General features: G+C 47.8%; 2 protein-coding genes across 2 annotated transcripts; both read left to right on the top strand.

Moving 5' to 3' along the window:
* LOC143163416 (acyl-coenzyme A thioesterase 1-like) lies at positions 1-6,205 on the top strand. Its single transcript, XM_076344716.1, has 3 exons — positions 1-627; positions 2,280-2,482; positions 4,261-6,205. Exons 1-3 carry the CDS (start codon positions 18-20, stop codon positions 4,864-4,866), a joined length of 1,419 nt encoding a protein of 472 aa, XP_076200831.1. The 5' UTR covers positions 1-17; the 3' UTR covers positions 4,867-6,205.
* A 249-nt stretch (positions 6,206-6,454) lies between these two features.
* Positions 6,455-14,499, top strand: LOC143163415 (acyl-coenzyme A thioesterase 5-like). The gene is made up of 3 exons (XM_076344715.1): positions 6,455-7,004; positions 9,883-10,085; positions 10,961-14,499. Exons 1-3 carry the CDS (start codon positions 6,455-6,457, stop codon positions 11,534-11,536), a joined length of 1,329 nt encoding a protein of 442 aa, XP_076200830.1. The 3' UTR covers positions 11,537-14,499.
* Positions 14,500-14,644: the final 145 nt, after the last annotated feature.

The raw sequence follows: 14,644 nt of genomic DNA, 5'->3' as shown, positions 1-14,644 counted from the left end.
GGAAGCGATCCGGGGACATGTGGCAGCTCACTGCCCGCTCCCCGTGCCTGGCAGGCTCCCGTGGGTGGCAGAAGAAGCTGCCCTGGCCCAGGCCCACGCCTGCAGCTCCACAGCACCGCAGCCCCGCGCGGGCAGCCGGGACGGCCATTGTCCGCGGCCTCTCCTCCATGGTCCCCTCCGTCCGCCTCTCGCCCGCCACCCGCAGCCTCTTCGATGAGCCGCTGGCCATCGCCGTGCAGGGCCTCGGCCCGCGGCAGCAGGTCACGCTGCGGACATCCTTGCGGGACGAGGCAGGCGAGCTCTTCCAGGCCTGCGCCCGCTACCAGGCAGGGGACGACGGGGGGCTGGACCTCGCCCGCTGCCCCGCGCTGCCGGGAGGCAGCTTCTCCGGCCTGGAGCCCATGGGGCTGCTCTGGGCTTTGCAGCCCCAAAAGCCCTTCAGGCGGCTGGTGAAGCGGGATGTGCAGACCCCCTTCCTCCTGCAGCTGGAGGTGTTTGAGGGCCATGGGGACCCCCCCGGGCGGCTCCTGGCCCAGGTGCAGCACGAGCGGGCGTTCCTGCGGGACGGGGTGCGGAGAGTCCCGGTGCGAGAGGGGAGGATCCGGGCGACGCTTTTCTTGCCCCCCGGTGAGTATCGGCCGTGCCGGGCTCCTACCCCCGCGGGTGCTGCCTCCGCTCTCGGCCCTGTGCTCCCGGGCCCGCAGCCAGATCGCCTCCAGACTCCTCTTGAGCCCGGTACCAGGCAGAGGACAAGGGGGAGCTGGACCTTGCCAGCTGGCACTGGGCACTCTTCAAGGAGCAGCCTGATCAGCCCGAACAGCTTTGATCTGCTGGCCACACTCCTCACGTAGTGCAGCTACACGGGCTAAAACACATGTGAGTTTGTTTTATTGACGTATTGGACATGAAGGCATTGACCACAGTACCCTTTTTGTTTCCAAATGCTGTGGGAGGTGGTGTCAGCCAGTCTTCAAGGTACCTTTCCTCTACCTGGCTGTTTTCCAGGGAATTCAGCTAGTTGAAGGTTGCTCTCCAAAAGTCGAGTCCTAAGCCTGCTGCTTCCCTTCCCTTCCCAGCCTCCCCCCAGATCCTGAACTTAGTAATGTCATAGTTGCTGCAGTCCAAGCTGCCTTTTGCTGCCACATTTGTCCCCGGTTCTTCCCTGTTTGTGAGCAGAAGATCAAGTAAAGCATTAGACAGGTTTGCCCTTACAGTATTTTTGTCAGAAAATAATCATTGAGAGGGTCTGTGAGGTTTCCAGATTGCCTGACAAATGCTGTGTTGTCCTCCCAGCAGCTGTCCAGACTTCTGCTAGTTGTCTGTAGGAAGCCTCATCTCTTGTCTCCTCTTGGTTGAGTGATCTGTAGCAGCCACACCACCACCACATCCCACCTTTCTTTCCTCCTGTGACCCAGAGGCTTTCACCAATCATGTCTCTGGAACCCCATGTACACAAGGAGCTCCTCTACGTAGCACGTGACTTCCCCTCTTCCCCTTCTTCCCTGTCTGTCCCTGGTAACTCCTCCATGATAATGCCAAAATCATGTGCTGTCCCAGCCAGTGTCCCGGACTCTGATTGCATTGTGGCCCTGTGGCTGGAGGTGAATTTGCAGTTGTTCTTGTTTGTTGCCCAAGTTCTTCATGTTAGTCTGCAGACACCTCACCCTCCTTTCTGAGCAGGAATGGGAGTCTCCCTCTTGGCCTCCTCCTTTCCACACTGTTATCAGTTTGCAGCAATCCCTCTCAGCTCTGGACTTCAGTCCCTGTCCCCTGATGAACCTAATGTAAAGCATCCCTCACCAGGTTACCAAGGTTGGTTGCAAATACTTTCTTCTCTTAATCCCAGAATAAATGGCTATAGTACATTTATACTGAGAAGCTGGAACCATCAGAAGATGAGATTTTTTTGATCAATCTTCTGAGAAATGCACTGGGGAGAAGCCTTCTGGGTATTTTTGAAGCAGAGCTTGATACTTTTGCAGTGAATTTACATGATATGGAGAACTAGTTGTGGCTGTCAAGGGATCCCTTCCCTTCCAGCCACGTGTTCCTTGATGTTATCCAAAACATTAGCAGGCCTGCTAATTTGTGCTGTCTTGTTTAGTCTTGAAGCAATGTAGCCATTTACTGAAAACTGGCACGGTAATTTAGGACCCTTAGCACCATTCTGCTGCTCTATGTTTTTTTCTTTTTTAAAAAGACACATTCTCAGGCCTATGAATTTGGAACATAAATTAAAAATTGTGGGTTAATGTGCCCTGTTGTGTGGTCTTTTGCAGGAAATGGCCCCTTTCCGGGGATTATTGACTTGTATGGAGCTGGAGGAGGACTCCCTGAATACAGGGCATGCCTGCTGGCCAACTATGGCTTTGCTGTGCTGGCTCTGGCTTTCTACGGCTATGAAGATCTCCCCAAAGAGATGAAGGAATTCCACCTGGAATATTTTGAAGAAGCCGTAAACTATATGTTACAACACACCCAGGTTGGTTTGTTCATTGACACTCACTCACTAGAGGGAACTCTCATTAGTCAGGTCCTGTCAGACTGCAGATGGGGCAGAGCTGCTGTACTTAAAATAGCCTCTCCGTTCAAGTTGGCTGTAATTAATTTGTTTTATATCTTTAACTCCTATTACAATGGTTCTCTGGCAGATTATTCCAATTCTTCCTTTTGAACTGGCCAGGTGACACAGTGACACATAGGTCACATACTGGTAATTTCTGCTCCATTCAACCCAGTGTCATAACTAGGGTACTAGTTGCCTGGAGGCTTATTGGACTTCCAGCGGGGCTTTTAGGTTTATGCTCTGTAAAATGTCCTTCAGAACTAAATGTCCTTTTCAACCGTGGAGCACATGATAACCTTCTGTGATCCAGGTCTCGAGGAAGTCCACCAGTACACATTTGTTGCTGTGTATTGTATAAGCTGTTAAAATCACTCCAAATGTTGGTATTTGGTGAGCATGGGTTTTAGTAGCTAGTTGTGAACTTGGGGATCCTTCTAAGTCAACACCTGTTGGAAGAGAACCCTGCTTGGTTCTGCATCTCCTTCCAAGTAGCTGTGCATGACAATAACTAGAATTGCATAAGGCAACACTTGGTTTCTCTGGAGAACTCAAAATAAATACCTTCCTCAGCCTCAGAAAGATGAGTAGTTGTTAAAGGTCTTGGTTGCTTTTCAGTTGCCCTAACCCTAACTGCTTGTACCACCTCTCTGCCCAAAAATCTTTGAAAATTGCTTTCCCCCCACACTTTTTTTCCCCTGAGAGCAGTACCATAGCCTCCCATTAACACCTCCACTGATACCCTCACCATGTTTTTAACACGTTGCGACGTTTCAGCCATATTTTCTAATTTCCCCCTTTCCATGCTTCAAAGTCAGTGGGTTTGGAGCCTATTACACTGGTGATAAGGTACAAAAGGTATTAAATTTTGATGCTGTCTCAGAGCCTTTTTACCCTGAGGGTCTTTGGATATTGGAGCAGTTGTGATATTAGCTAACCTTCTTCCAATATCCTTAGAGGATTTCAGCACCCTGTAAGATCATTTAGCTTTCCTATTCTAGTTAATTTTCCTGTGTAAAAGAAAATGAAGGTAGCCTATTCTAGATTGACTCCAGAGGGCTGTACAATTCGCTTAGAAAAATGGTTTTAATAGGTTAATTTTTTAAGATACATATTAATGAGTAAGCTACCTCAGAATACTTCCTTTTCACTGTGAGTTAGGCACCAAGCATACTAGAGAAACAGGAGAGCAGCTAATGTGGAGTCTGCTACCCCATGTTAACTTCTTAATAGGGGAATCAAAGACAGTGGTTGAATATAAGAAATACGTTATCATAACTGTTGACAGTATCATAGTCATTGTTGACTTTGAGCATTTTGCACTGAAAGAAAGCAATTGTAGAAGAGGCCTCCCCTGCCCCATCCCTCTTCTTCCCTGAACTGCCTTATAAGCAAAGTGAATCTGGGGCTGCACGTCTGCATGCTTTTTGCAAGCACAGCTGTACCCTCTGCATATGCTTCAGCACTGAGCCTTGTAGCTTTGTTAGGATGATGCTGCAGCCTGAGCAGAGCTTATGATCATAAATCAAGCACGAAACAGTGCCCTAGGGTCCCTCAGTCGTGGGCCCTGCACAGGACCTTAGATGGCTATACCTGGGGTCCAGATTCAGGACAGACACTGCTGCGAACATGGCAACATTTTAAAGAAGTGGTGTGCCGTGGTTCATTGCTTGTGGTTTCTCTGCTTTCCCCTCCAGGTTAAAGGTCCGGGGATTGGGTTGCTTGGAATCTCGAAGGGGGGTGACCTGTGCATCTCCATGGCCTCCTTCCTAAAGGGCATCATGGCCACCACCCTTATCAACGGCTCGGTGGCAAATGTGGGCGCAGTGCTCCGCTACAAGGACATCACCATTCCACCCCTTGGTGTCAATGCACAACGCATCAAGGTCAACAAGTCTGGGATTGCTGATATTGTTGATGCACTGAACAACCCACTAGAAGCGCCTGACCACCAAAGCTTTATCCCTTTGGAGAAGGCCGAGTGTCGCTTCTTGTTCATTGTTGGCCAGGATGATCGCAACTGGAAAAGTGAATTCTTTGCAGTTGAGGGGAGCAAACGTTTGCAAGCTCATGGGAAGGAAAAGCCTGAGATAGTCTGTTATCCTGGAGCAGGGCACTACATTGAACCCCCCTTTTTCCCAATGTGTGCAGCCTCAATGCACCTGCTAGTTGGCAAACCTGTGGTGTGGGGAGGGGAGCCCAAGGCACACTGCGAGGCACAGATAGATGCTTGGCAGCAGATCCAAGCTTTCTTCTGCAAGCACCTCACGGGCAAGCCATCTGGAACATCCAGTAAGCTGTGATGTGAGTTAGGTTACTTTACAGATGAAGATGCTGGTGTTTCAAGTTTGTTTTGTTAAATGGCTCTGAATGAGAACAAAGAACATCAGAGAATAAGCTATTGGGTTTCTTGGAGGATGATAGTGGGTGAGAGCATGACAGCCACTTCCTTTTAACACCCTCCTCTAACCTCGGTTAGACGTCTTGGCTTCCTGTTGTGTGTAGTATGGGATTACAAGCTGTGGAAAAATGATGGTGGTAAGGCTGGGTCTGCTTTGAATGTGAATTTAAGTGGAAGGTAACTCATCCAAGCTGAGAACTGGGATGAAAATTTGCCTTGGCTTTCTCAGAGGAAACATGTTGTATGCCATTGCCCTGACCAGAGCCAGCTTTGTGCTCTAGTTTTTCTGGAAGCAGCTGTTCTCCCTGCCTCCAGTAATCTTTCTGTTCTCTCTGTGCACTTCCCTCTCCTTCGTTGCTCCTTCCTCTTCTCCCGTGTTACTGAAATGGATCTGCCTTAACACTTAGTAATATCTAATATTTCACTTACCAAAAGCAGCAATATTGTGCCTGCATCCTCAGATAACACATCTCCCATTTATACACAGCAACAGCCCATAGCCTGACGCGACATTCTGGGCACACGCAATAGAAATGAGACATTTTTACAGTTTTGGAAAGTTCATAAGCATGAAGAAACAACAGTATTGGACCCGTTGGTACTCATGCCTGGAACTGCTCATGAGCGTCTCCTCAGCAGGGCTGGATATCCCTGTGTAGGTTCACAGCACTGTTGGAGGGCAGTTTCTCCTTGCCTGTACATTCCCTTAATGCCTCCACAGCTGCCTGCTTGTAAGCTCTGCTAAAAATAGCAAGGTTGCAAAGCTGGTACGGCAGCTCCTTGAGGCATCTTTGCCTTGCCCACCGAGTGCTACGCAGGCAGGTTTGTAGGAGCTGCCGCCGTGTGTGGGGAGGCAGGCTGAGAGGGGCAGTGAGGCGGTGGCATTGCTGTGGCAGGGACTGGTCTAGGCTAGGCCCTGCAGGCCTCTGGGCTTCATTTCTGGTTTTCTGAGGAGCAGGGGGGCAGCAGGGCGCTCTCACCCCCCGTCTGGGGATTGTCAGTAATGTCTGGCACCCAAGTACGAGTTTGAAAGAAAAAGCACTGAATATTGCTCGTGGGGTGCTGATGAGTTTGCATTATTGTTTAAAAATAAGGTTTTAACATGTCGGTGCCTTACAAACACAAGGTGAGTGGATATAGTCTAAGTTGCTGTTCGTGTTTTATGTGAATTCTACTGGTGTGTTTATGCGTTTTGCATTCACTGTATTTTTTAATGGATTAAAATGAAACGTTCGCCTCTACCAACGGCTCGCTGCTCCGCACGGTTTGGGGGAAGGCTGCAGGGGCGGGAGGGTGAAGCGGCGCAGAGGCGGGAAGGGTCCCGGGACAGGCGGCCTTACCCGCCCCGCCCCTGCGCTGTCGCTGTAGCAACGCGCCGCCCGGGTGGGGGGAGAGGGGCTCTGCTATCGATTGAGGCTGCCTGGAGGGGGCGGTGGCCGCGCTACCGTTATTGCCGTTGGCGCAGCGACTCTCGCCTATCTGCCGCCGTCATGTGGAGAGCGGTCGCCGCCGCCGCCTCGGCCCCGGCGCGGGCCCTGTGCCGCGCCCCGCCGCCGCCCCCGCGGCGGTGGGCTGTAAGCGTGGCCGTGTCCCCCGCCGCCAGCCTGGCGGACGAGCGGGTGGAGACGCGGGTGGCGGGGCTGGGCCCGGGGCAGCCGGTGACCCTGCGGGCGGTGGCGGCCGATGAGCGCGGCTGCCTCTTTCAGTCGTGCGCGCACTACTGGGCGGACAGCCGCGGCGAGCTGCACCTGGGCACGGACGCCTCGCACGGCGGGGACTATACCGGCGTGGAGCCCATGGGGCTCTTCTGGAGCCTCGCCCCCGCCGGCATGGAGAGGCCATACCAGCGGCTCGTTCCCCGCAGCACCGGCACCCCGATGAAGGTGGAGGTGTTGGTCCACCAGGGCCACAGCTTGCCCGGCGCCATCCCCGGGCCGGTGGTGGCCAAGGCCGAGGTGGAGAGGTGGTTCACGGCCCCTGGCGTGCGGAGGATCCGGCTGAAGGAGGGAGGCGTAAGGGGCTCCCTCTTCCTGCCGCCGGGTGAGTGCCCCGCCCGGAGACCTTCGCCCTGGGGCCGGTGGGACCCGCCGGCTTCTCTGTCCAGAGCAAGGAAAGTCTCTTTTAAAAGAAAAAACATACAAAGGATATCACCCGGGAAATCCATATTCCATAATAGATCTGAATGCCGCCCTGCAGACAGGTGGCCGGGTTTTTTCCCTTATAATCTTACGGAGACGCTCCCAAAGGCTGGTCGGGACACGGCCCCGCTTGTGAGTGGCCACACTGCCTGGCCCTTATCGGCAGCACCGGGCAGGGCAGGCGCGGGCAGTTGGCTCTTGTGAGACAGGCAGAGGGTAAATGAGAATAGGGGTTGTAGAGATTACCGTGTCGCTGCTCTCGGTGTACGATTTTTCAGTAGGTTTGATGTTTGTTCTGGACTACCAGAATCCGTAACAGTCAGAAAAGCTGATAAGCTTCATCGTGTGAGCCTGTGCTAAATCTCCCAAGGATTTTACCCTGAGTACAATAGAATCGAAAAGGCATTTTTCTTCCCTGTGAAACACATGTCAGTAAGCAAAGCAGCGGAAGAGATTCTAGAAGATATAGGTATTCCACCTCTGTTATACCAGAGCCAAAGCTAAGTAAATAGTTGAGTTACTTTGGTTGTTCTGTGGTATAAAGGCAAAATAGATTTCTGAGCAAGTTCTGCCTGTTCTGCTTGTGGGATGATTGTGCTTTATGAGGTGTGATATTCTGATGGACTGCTAGTGTTGCTGGAAAATGAAACCTTACACCATGTTTGTACACTTGAGCCACGATTTAAACTTCTTGTATTTCCCTGAGTGTTGTGCTACTAGAACTGCCCTCCATATTACCTCTAATTTATAACGACTTGGTTCAGCAAATCCTGTAAGTACCACTACAGTTACTAGGGATTTAAGTATTTTCAGTGAATGATTTCCAAACCAATAATCTTTTTATCCATTTAGATACGGATCCAAAGTCCACTGAAGAAAAAACAACAGAGATTGAACTTTGAATTTTGGATCAAATGTTTAGTCAGCATTCTGGGTTTTCCATCACTGAGACGTGGTTGTTTTGATATATCCTGCCTTAGAGGATGAGCTGGATTTCTGCTGAGCTTAGTGGGAATCCAGAGAGCTGCAACATGGAACTGCATTTTTCCCTTTAGAAAGTCTGGCATTGTAATACAGTGGAAAAGTCTGTAATCATTGCTTAAATGATACTGGCATCCTTTTTGATGGAGGATCCAGTTACAGCATTACTATCATACCTTTCTTTGCTCCAGGGATGGAAAAAATCTTAATATTATTAAGATAGGAGTCTTAAATATGAACTGTTCTTAGTAAAAGTGAGATGATATGGGTGGGCCTATGCTGTAATTTTAAAATGAAAGAGATTTCTCAATTCAGGCATAAGAGTTACAGGTGTGGGGTTTTTTTGTTTGTTTTTAAGCAGTAAGAAAGTTGTCTAGCCCATTTTATCCCGCTTTTTAGCGAGCTATGCAGAAACTGTATACTTGGGCATGTGTAGGCACTCAGGAAGGCAGTCCAGGATCCTTGTCTAAGTTAAAGTTTGTCTTCATGAGAGAGAAACACATTGATGCTTGACTGCGTTCTGATCACATGTTCTTGCTAGAAAGCTTTCCAGGCAGGGGTGATGAATGAATGAATACTTTTTTTTTTTTCCTAGCCATCTAGGCTGACTGTTGTTAACTACAGGTTGCTGTTGATCATCGCATTATGATAAATGTATCTAGACATATTTTCTCTCAAGTAGAATATTGAACTTCTATGAAAAATTTCAGAACCGAAAGAAAAAGAACCCAAAAACATGTTTCAGTCCTTTTCTGACTTCCTAATGCTTTAAGTTAGGAGGTTTCCACCATCTAGCATGTGTTGTCCAAAACGTCCTTTTCTCAAGCACCTTGAAATGCCAGAGGTCTTTCCTTTATTGCATATAGGTAATGTCAGAGAGTTAATGCACTCTTGCACAAGCAGGTACTTTTTCTGCTGAGATAGTTGTAAGTGAGCTGGATCCGAGTACATCAGTGGCGACATCTGGTGGTCAGGGGAAAAAAAGTAAAAAAAGAAATTGCCTGCCTGGGGTCTTTGTAGTTCCAAGAGGTGTATCCTTAGCCCTTTAACCCAGGAGCTGCTGGCATGGCATAGAGTAATATCGCAACACGACCTTGGCTGCAAAAGCATGCTCGTTTAAAACTGTGGTTCTGATTATTTCTGTAGTTTTGTGGGACTGATTGTATACGTGTATATGCATGTTTATCTGTCAGTCATGCACACATAACCACACCCATATAGCTCTCAGTTTTACCCTCTGTCTCTTCACATCTGCAGTAGCAGTCCTGCTGCCAAGTGTTACAGTGCTGATGTTGAGATAGAGCTAGTAAGTCCAGTTGATTTCATCTAACAATGGGTGTCTCTTTGCTGTGCTTTGCTCAATGCACCTTATTCCAGTGTTTGCGTAAGTTTTGTAGAATTTACTTCCAGGGCTCAGTGCTCTTGCCTCATTAGTAATGAGCTTGCACTTTGTTAATTAAGGTATGACTTCTTTGTGGGAAAATAGCTGATTTAGAGTATGATTGTTCTGAGGGCAGGAGGTTAAGAACACTGAAAAATACATTTAGAACAGGCTTTTTTTTAAAAAAAGTTTAACTGTTCACATGTTTTTACAGGAAGGTAAGGACCTATTCTTAGTTTGAAATAGCTAAAGTGGGATACAGCATTGGTTCTCTAATCTCTGCTGTGCAAATGGAAAAGTAATGAGTATTAATAGAAAATGTCTTAAGCCTTCTATATTTTGTTGTTCACTCTTCACCAGATAGTTTTTAGTGTCCTGTTTGATAACTTGTCTTCTGTGCCTCTTCTTTTTACTATAGGGGATGGCCCCTTTCCAGGAGTGATTGACATGTATGGTGACGAAGGAGGTTTGATTGAATTTAGATCCAGTCTCCTGGCTACCCATGGTTTTGCTGCTCTTTCTCTTCCATATTTTGACTTTGAAGATCTGCCTAAGGTCATGAAAGAATTCAAACTTGAGTACTTTGAGGAGGCAGCTAGATTCCTACGGCGTCACCCAAAGGTGAGTGTAATGAGAGAACTCTCAGGACGAGGGAGGATTTGGCAGTCATGCCCAAGTGGTGGCGGTGATTTTTTTTGAGTATCAGTCTCTGCTGGGCAGGTTTAGGCCCAGTAATGGAAAAAGTGTAGGTCCTGCATAGGCGGCTATGCATATGACTGCAGAGAGTGAATTTCTTCCAGCACAACCTGTCTGCCAAACTGTCTGCCAAATAAATTCATGCTGGAAACCAGAAGATTCCTGATCATTAGAACAGTGAAGTGCTGGAATATCCTCCAAACAGAAGCAGTGGTGATAAAGATGTTTTTGTTTTTTTTTTTAAATGAAAGCAATTAGTTTAAGAGAGGACAATACAAAACTGCTCAATAGTCGGCAAAGGAATGGATTTGATGACTTGGGATGTTGCTTTCAGTTTTACTTTCCAGGCTAGAAAAGGACAAGACTAATACTACTTACCTAATCCTTCAAATGTCATTTGTGAGGTTACTTTATTTGCCTGAGACATATATAGCAACAGACTGTGCTTGAATTTCCTGCTACCTGTTTTGGGAAAAAGAGAAAATACTTGGTTCAAAATATGCAGTAGGGACTAGGTGAGGTCCAAGTGATGGTACTTCTTGTGCCATTTGTGTGTTATTTTGTGGGGTTTGACAACTCTTGTTGTCTCTGAAAAATAAGATGCTAAACAGAGGGAGGAGCCTGGGTCCAGGCTGTAGCTTTCCAACAGGTCACATCAATAATTAACTTAACCTTTTTTTTTTTTTTTGTAATAACACAACTCCAAAGGCATTTAATGGCTAATCCCATTATAATGCATACTTCCTTTATTCCTTTCTTCCCCTCTTCCCCCCCCTCCCCCCTCCCCATCTTATCTGAAGGTGAAAGGACCAGGAGTTGGAGTGATTGGGACTGGGAAAGGGGCAGAATTAGCACTCTCCATGATCACCTTCCTGCCAGAAGTAGTGGCTGCTGTCTGTATCTCCGGCTGTAGTTCAAACACAGTTGCAGACCTCCATTATGGTGAGATGACTCTGCCTGGGCTGCGTTTTGATATTAATAAGGTCAGTGTTTCTGACGCTGGTGTATTTGACACTTTTGAAGCTCTGGATGACCCAAGGAATCCTGCTAATTCTCCTTGCACGATCCCCATTGAAAAAGCAGAAGGTCACTTTCTCTTAGTGGTAGGGGAAGGTGATCGTATGTGGAAGAGCTCCTTATATGCAGAGCTGGCAATCGGGCGTCTACGCCAGCACGGGAAAGAAAACTTTGAACTCTTGAGTTATCCAGGAGCAGGTCACCGAATTGATCCTCCTTCTACTCCATTTTGTCAGGTAGCTATGGATCGTGTTCTGGGGGTGCCTGTTCTGGGGGGTGGAGAGAGCAAAGCACATGCCCATGCACAGGAACACTCCTGGGGAAAGATTCAGGAGTTTCTGCACTTGCATTTGGGATGAACACTTAAGCACCTGCAAGCTGTTGCAGAACAGCAGAGGACTGAGCTTGAGCCACCAAAATGACTGGTGAATTGGAGGGACTCACTGAGAAAAGCTTTGAAATATGAAATAACCAAATGACTACTTAGCTACAAGTATAAATCCAAAAAGAAAGGGATTTATTTGGACTAGCCTAAGTTATTTTAACTAGGTACACAGAGGAGAAGTGAAACAATGATAAGTAGGCTGCATTGTAGTACAAATTTGACAGCCTGAATTGGTCATGATATCAAGAAACAAGTATCTGAAGAGAGGAGTAGGTACTTTCTTGCTTGCAGTATTTATGGCTTGGAGAATTTAACAGCTAGCCTGCACCCTCAGCAATGACAGACGGGATCACACCTGGAGAATGATGGCAACCCATGGATGATAAACTTTGACATCAAAATGATGACTGATTCTGGCTTTGGGTCTTAAGTTACCTTAGCCCAGAACTCTCAGATTTACAGCCATACACACTTAAGAAATATTTTCTATTTACATGAAGCTGGGGATATCTATTTGTAATGAGGTTCGTATACCTTGACCTTAGGTAGTGGTCTTCTGGTGACACAGTCTGTTTCTTTCCAACAAAAAATACCTGTAGAGTGGGAAAATGAAGAGTACTTTTCCTGTCACCCAGGAGAAAGGCAGCACTAGCACTGTCTTGCATTAGGGATGTAACCATCTGTTCCTATATTGTCTTGGATTGGCATTCGACACTCAGGGTATTAAAATTCTGTTGGATAGGTTAAAGCATGGTTAAATGCAGTTATGCTATGTGCAAGTCTTACTTCTCTCTTTGTTGTTTGTTTAAAACTTAGTAACACCTGCCACTAAGTTAGGGGTTAATTACTTGTGGAACTCTTTAGTAATGATGTCGACGAATGCTGACAGCTGTTCTTAGGGAGGGAGAGAGAGAGAAGGTTTTCTGTTGAGAGACAGAAAACCTAGCCAGTAGAAGATTAAGACTGACTGTAAAAAGCTGTCACCTTATGGCGGTGATTAACTTAGAATCATAATCCTTAAAAAAAAAAACCAAAACAAAACCCCAATCAAAAAACCCAAAACCAACAACCCCCCCACCCCCCAAACCCAAAACAAAAAAAACCCCAAACCCAAATACAGGATATGTTTTCCATGACTGCCTGAAATTGTGGGTGGGTTGGTTAGTTTGTTTTTCATCCTAATTAATTAATTTTTGGCTAGTGCCTTATTTTTCCCCACCATTCAGGTAGAAAGAAACAACTTCTTCCCAAATGAGTTGATCTCTGGAGAGGGTCTTGCTGGAATGGTGCCAGTGCTGAGGGCCTGTTTAACAAGGGCCTCTAGCAATACAATTTCTCCTTCCAAGGTCATTTTGTCAGACCAGTTTGAGAGCTGCCCAGGAAGATACAAAACCTTCATTTATGGTACTCAGTTTTGCTTTGCTCTCAGGGATCTTTTCTCTCCAGTTAACTGTCATTATGCTGCTGCTCAGGTCTCATTAGCTTTCTGCAACTCTTATTACTCCTTATCATTTGATTGAAGTCACATGTTCTCCACACGCCATCACTGCCAATTGAACAATTTATCCATCCACTCCTTACAAGAGAAGCTCCGTCCTGCTCGTTCCACACAAAATGTCTTCGTGCCTAGTCTCTCTAAACTCCCTCACCAGCTGAAGAGGCTCTTGCAGAGCCGTATCTGGCGCTTGAACCTCCACTAAAACTGGCAGCCCCAGGAGTCCAGGACCACAGCCTGCTGCGTGATGTGCATGTTGGTGTCACCTGTGCTTGTACCCTGCCTTTTTTCCAAACGCACTCCAAGTTGCAACCATAGAGGAAAGGGTTGTCTGAAGGTTCCTCCGTTTGTTCTGTCTGCCTCATCATATGCATCTTCAGCTGTCAGAGCTGTGTAATTGGGGTACAGCAGCACCTCCTCCAACCCCGTTTTGTTACCCTCCTGGTACTGATTCCTGTGTCTCCACACTGCAGTCCTACCTCAGCATATCCATTGCCGTGCAAGATTGCAAGCCGGAGGTTCAGGAAGTAAATGTTAAGTTGTAAATAAAACAAGAACCAGGTAGCGTAAAAGTCCTCAGGCTTTGTTTCTAAAGCACAAGCCTTTAAAATAATTCAGTGTTAGATGTTGTCAGAGATATGCAATTTGAAACAGAAGTAAAACGCTCCTTTATTAAAAAGCCTGTGTAAGAACTTGATGTTATATTTTTGTTTCTGAATAGTTCATTTGTTCAGAAAGCTGAATGATCTTTTTTAAACAAAGAAAGGAGGAAAAAGAATGTAATTTTACCGTGAAGATCCTTTTGTGAACAGGTCGGGGTATTCCTGGATAACATAATTCACAGAAGGGTCTGTAAAACACCAGCCAACTTTTGCACTAGTGTTTTGTATATTTACAATGCCACGTGGAGACCAAAGATAGGTTGCAGGCACTCCGCAGGTAGCTACTGTGGCTATTTCCTGAAGTGCGCATTAAACTGAGTGCCCGACTAGGGCCTTAGTTAAAGCCATGTTATTTACGTTGTTTTGCATTCCTTACCTGGCAAAACCACTGCTTGTGTGGCTGGATGAGCTTCACTAGCTAAATCTGGGGGGGGCCGAGGCACGGCTAACCCTGGGGTTCCGCAGCACCCAGAGACGGCCCTACGGCTCGTGCTGGGTCTGGCAGAGCTCTGGCCAGCCGCTGCTCGCAGGGAGCGGCCGGCACAGCCTGGGCAGCTCCTGCGGCACCGCGATGGCCTCCCACGGGCGCTGGGGCCAGCTTTGAGTGGAACGAGTAGCTCGGAGCGGCGGCAGGCAGAGCCCCTGTCACCGGGGGTGCCTTGCCGGGTCAAACAGCCGGTGAAATGCGTGAGTGTTTGGTGCTTGGCACTGTTTGTAATTTGCAAATCGTTTTAACTTTTGTCACGGGCTGGTTTCAATAAAAGGTGTCTGATAATGCTCGCGGGGCCTGCGGTTGCTTTTTTGCCGTTACGGTCGTTGCCGCGAGGCGGGAGTCGCCGCCGCGGGGCGGGGGCAGGTCCGCCCGCCGCCGCCAGGGAGCGCCTCGCGGGAGGACCACCGCCCCCCCCCCCGCCACGTCCCACAA

Source organism: Aptenodytes patagonicus, chromosome 7 (genome assembly GCF_965638725.1).
Source record: "Aptenodytes patagonicus chromosome 7, bAptPat1.pri.cur, whole genome shotgun sequence".
In the NCBI taxonomy this organism is placed as follows: Eukaryota; Metazoa; Chordata; class Aves; order Sphenisciformes; family Spheniscidae; genus Aptenodytes; species Aptenodytes patagonicus.
The sequence above is the reverse complement of the archived record's forward strand: the minus strand, read 5'-3'. Positions and strand labels throughout refer to the sequence as shown.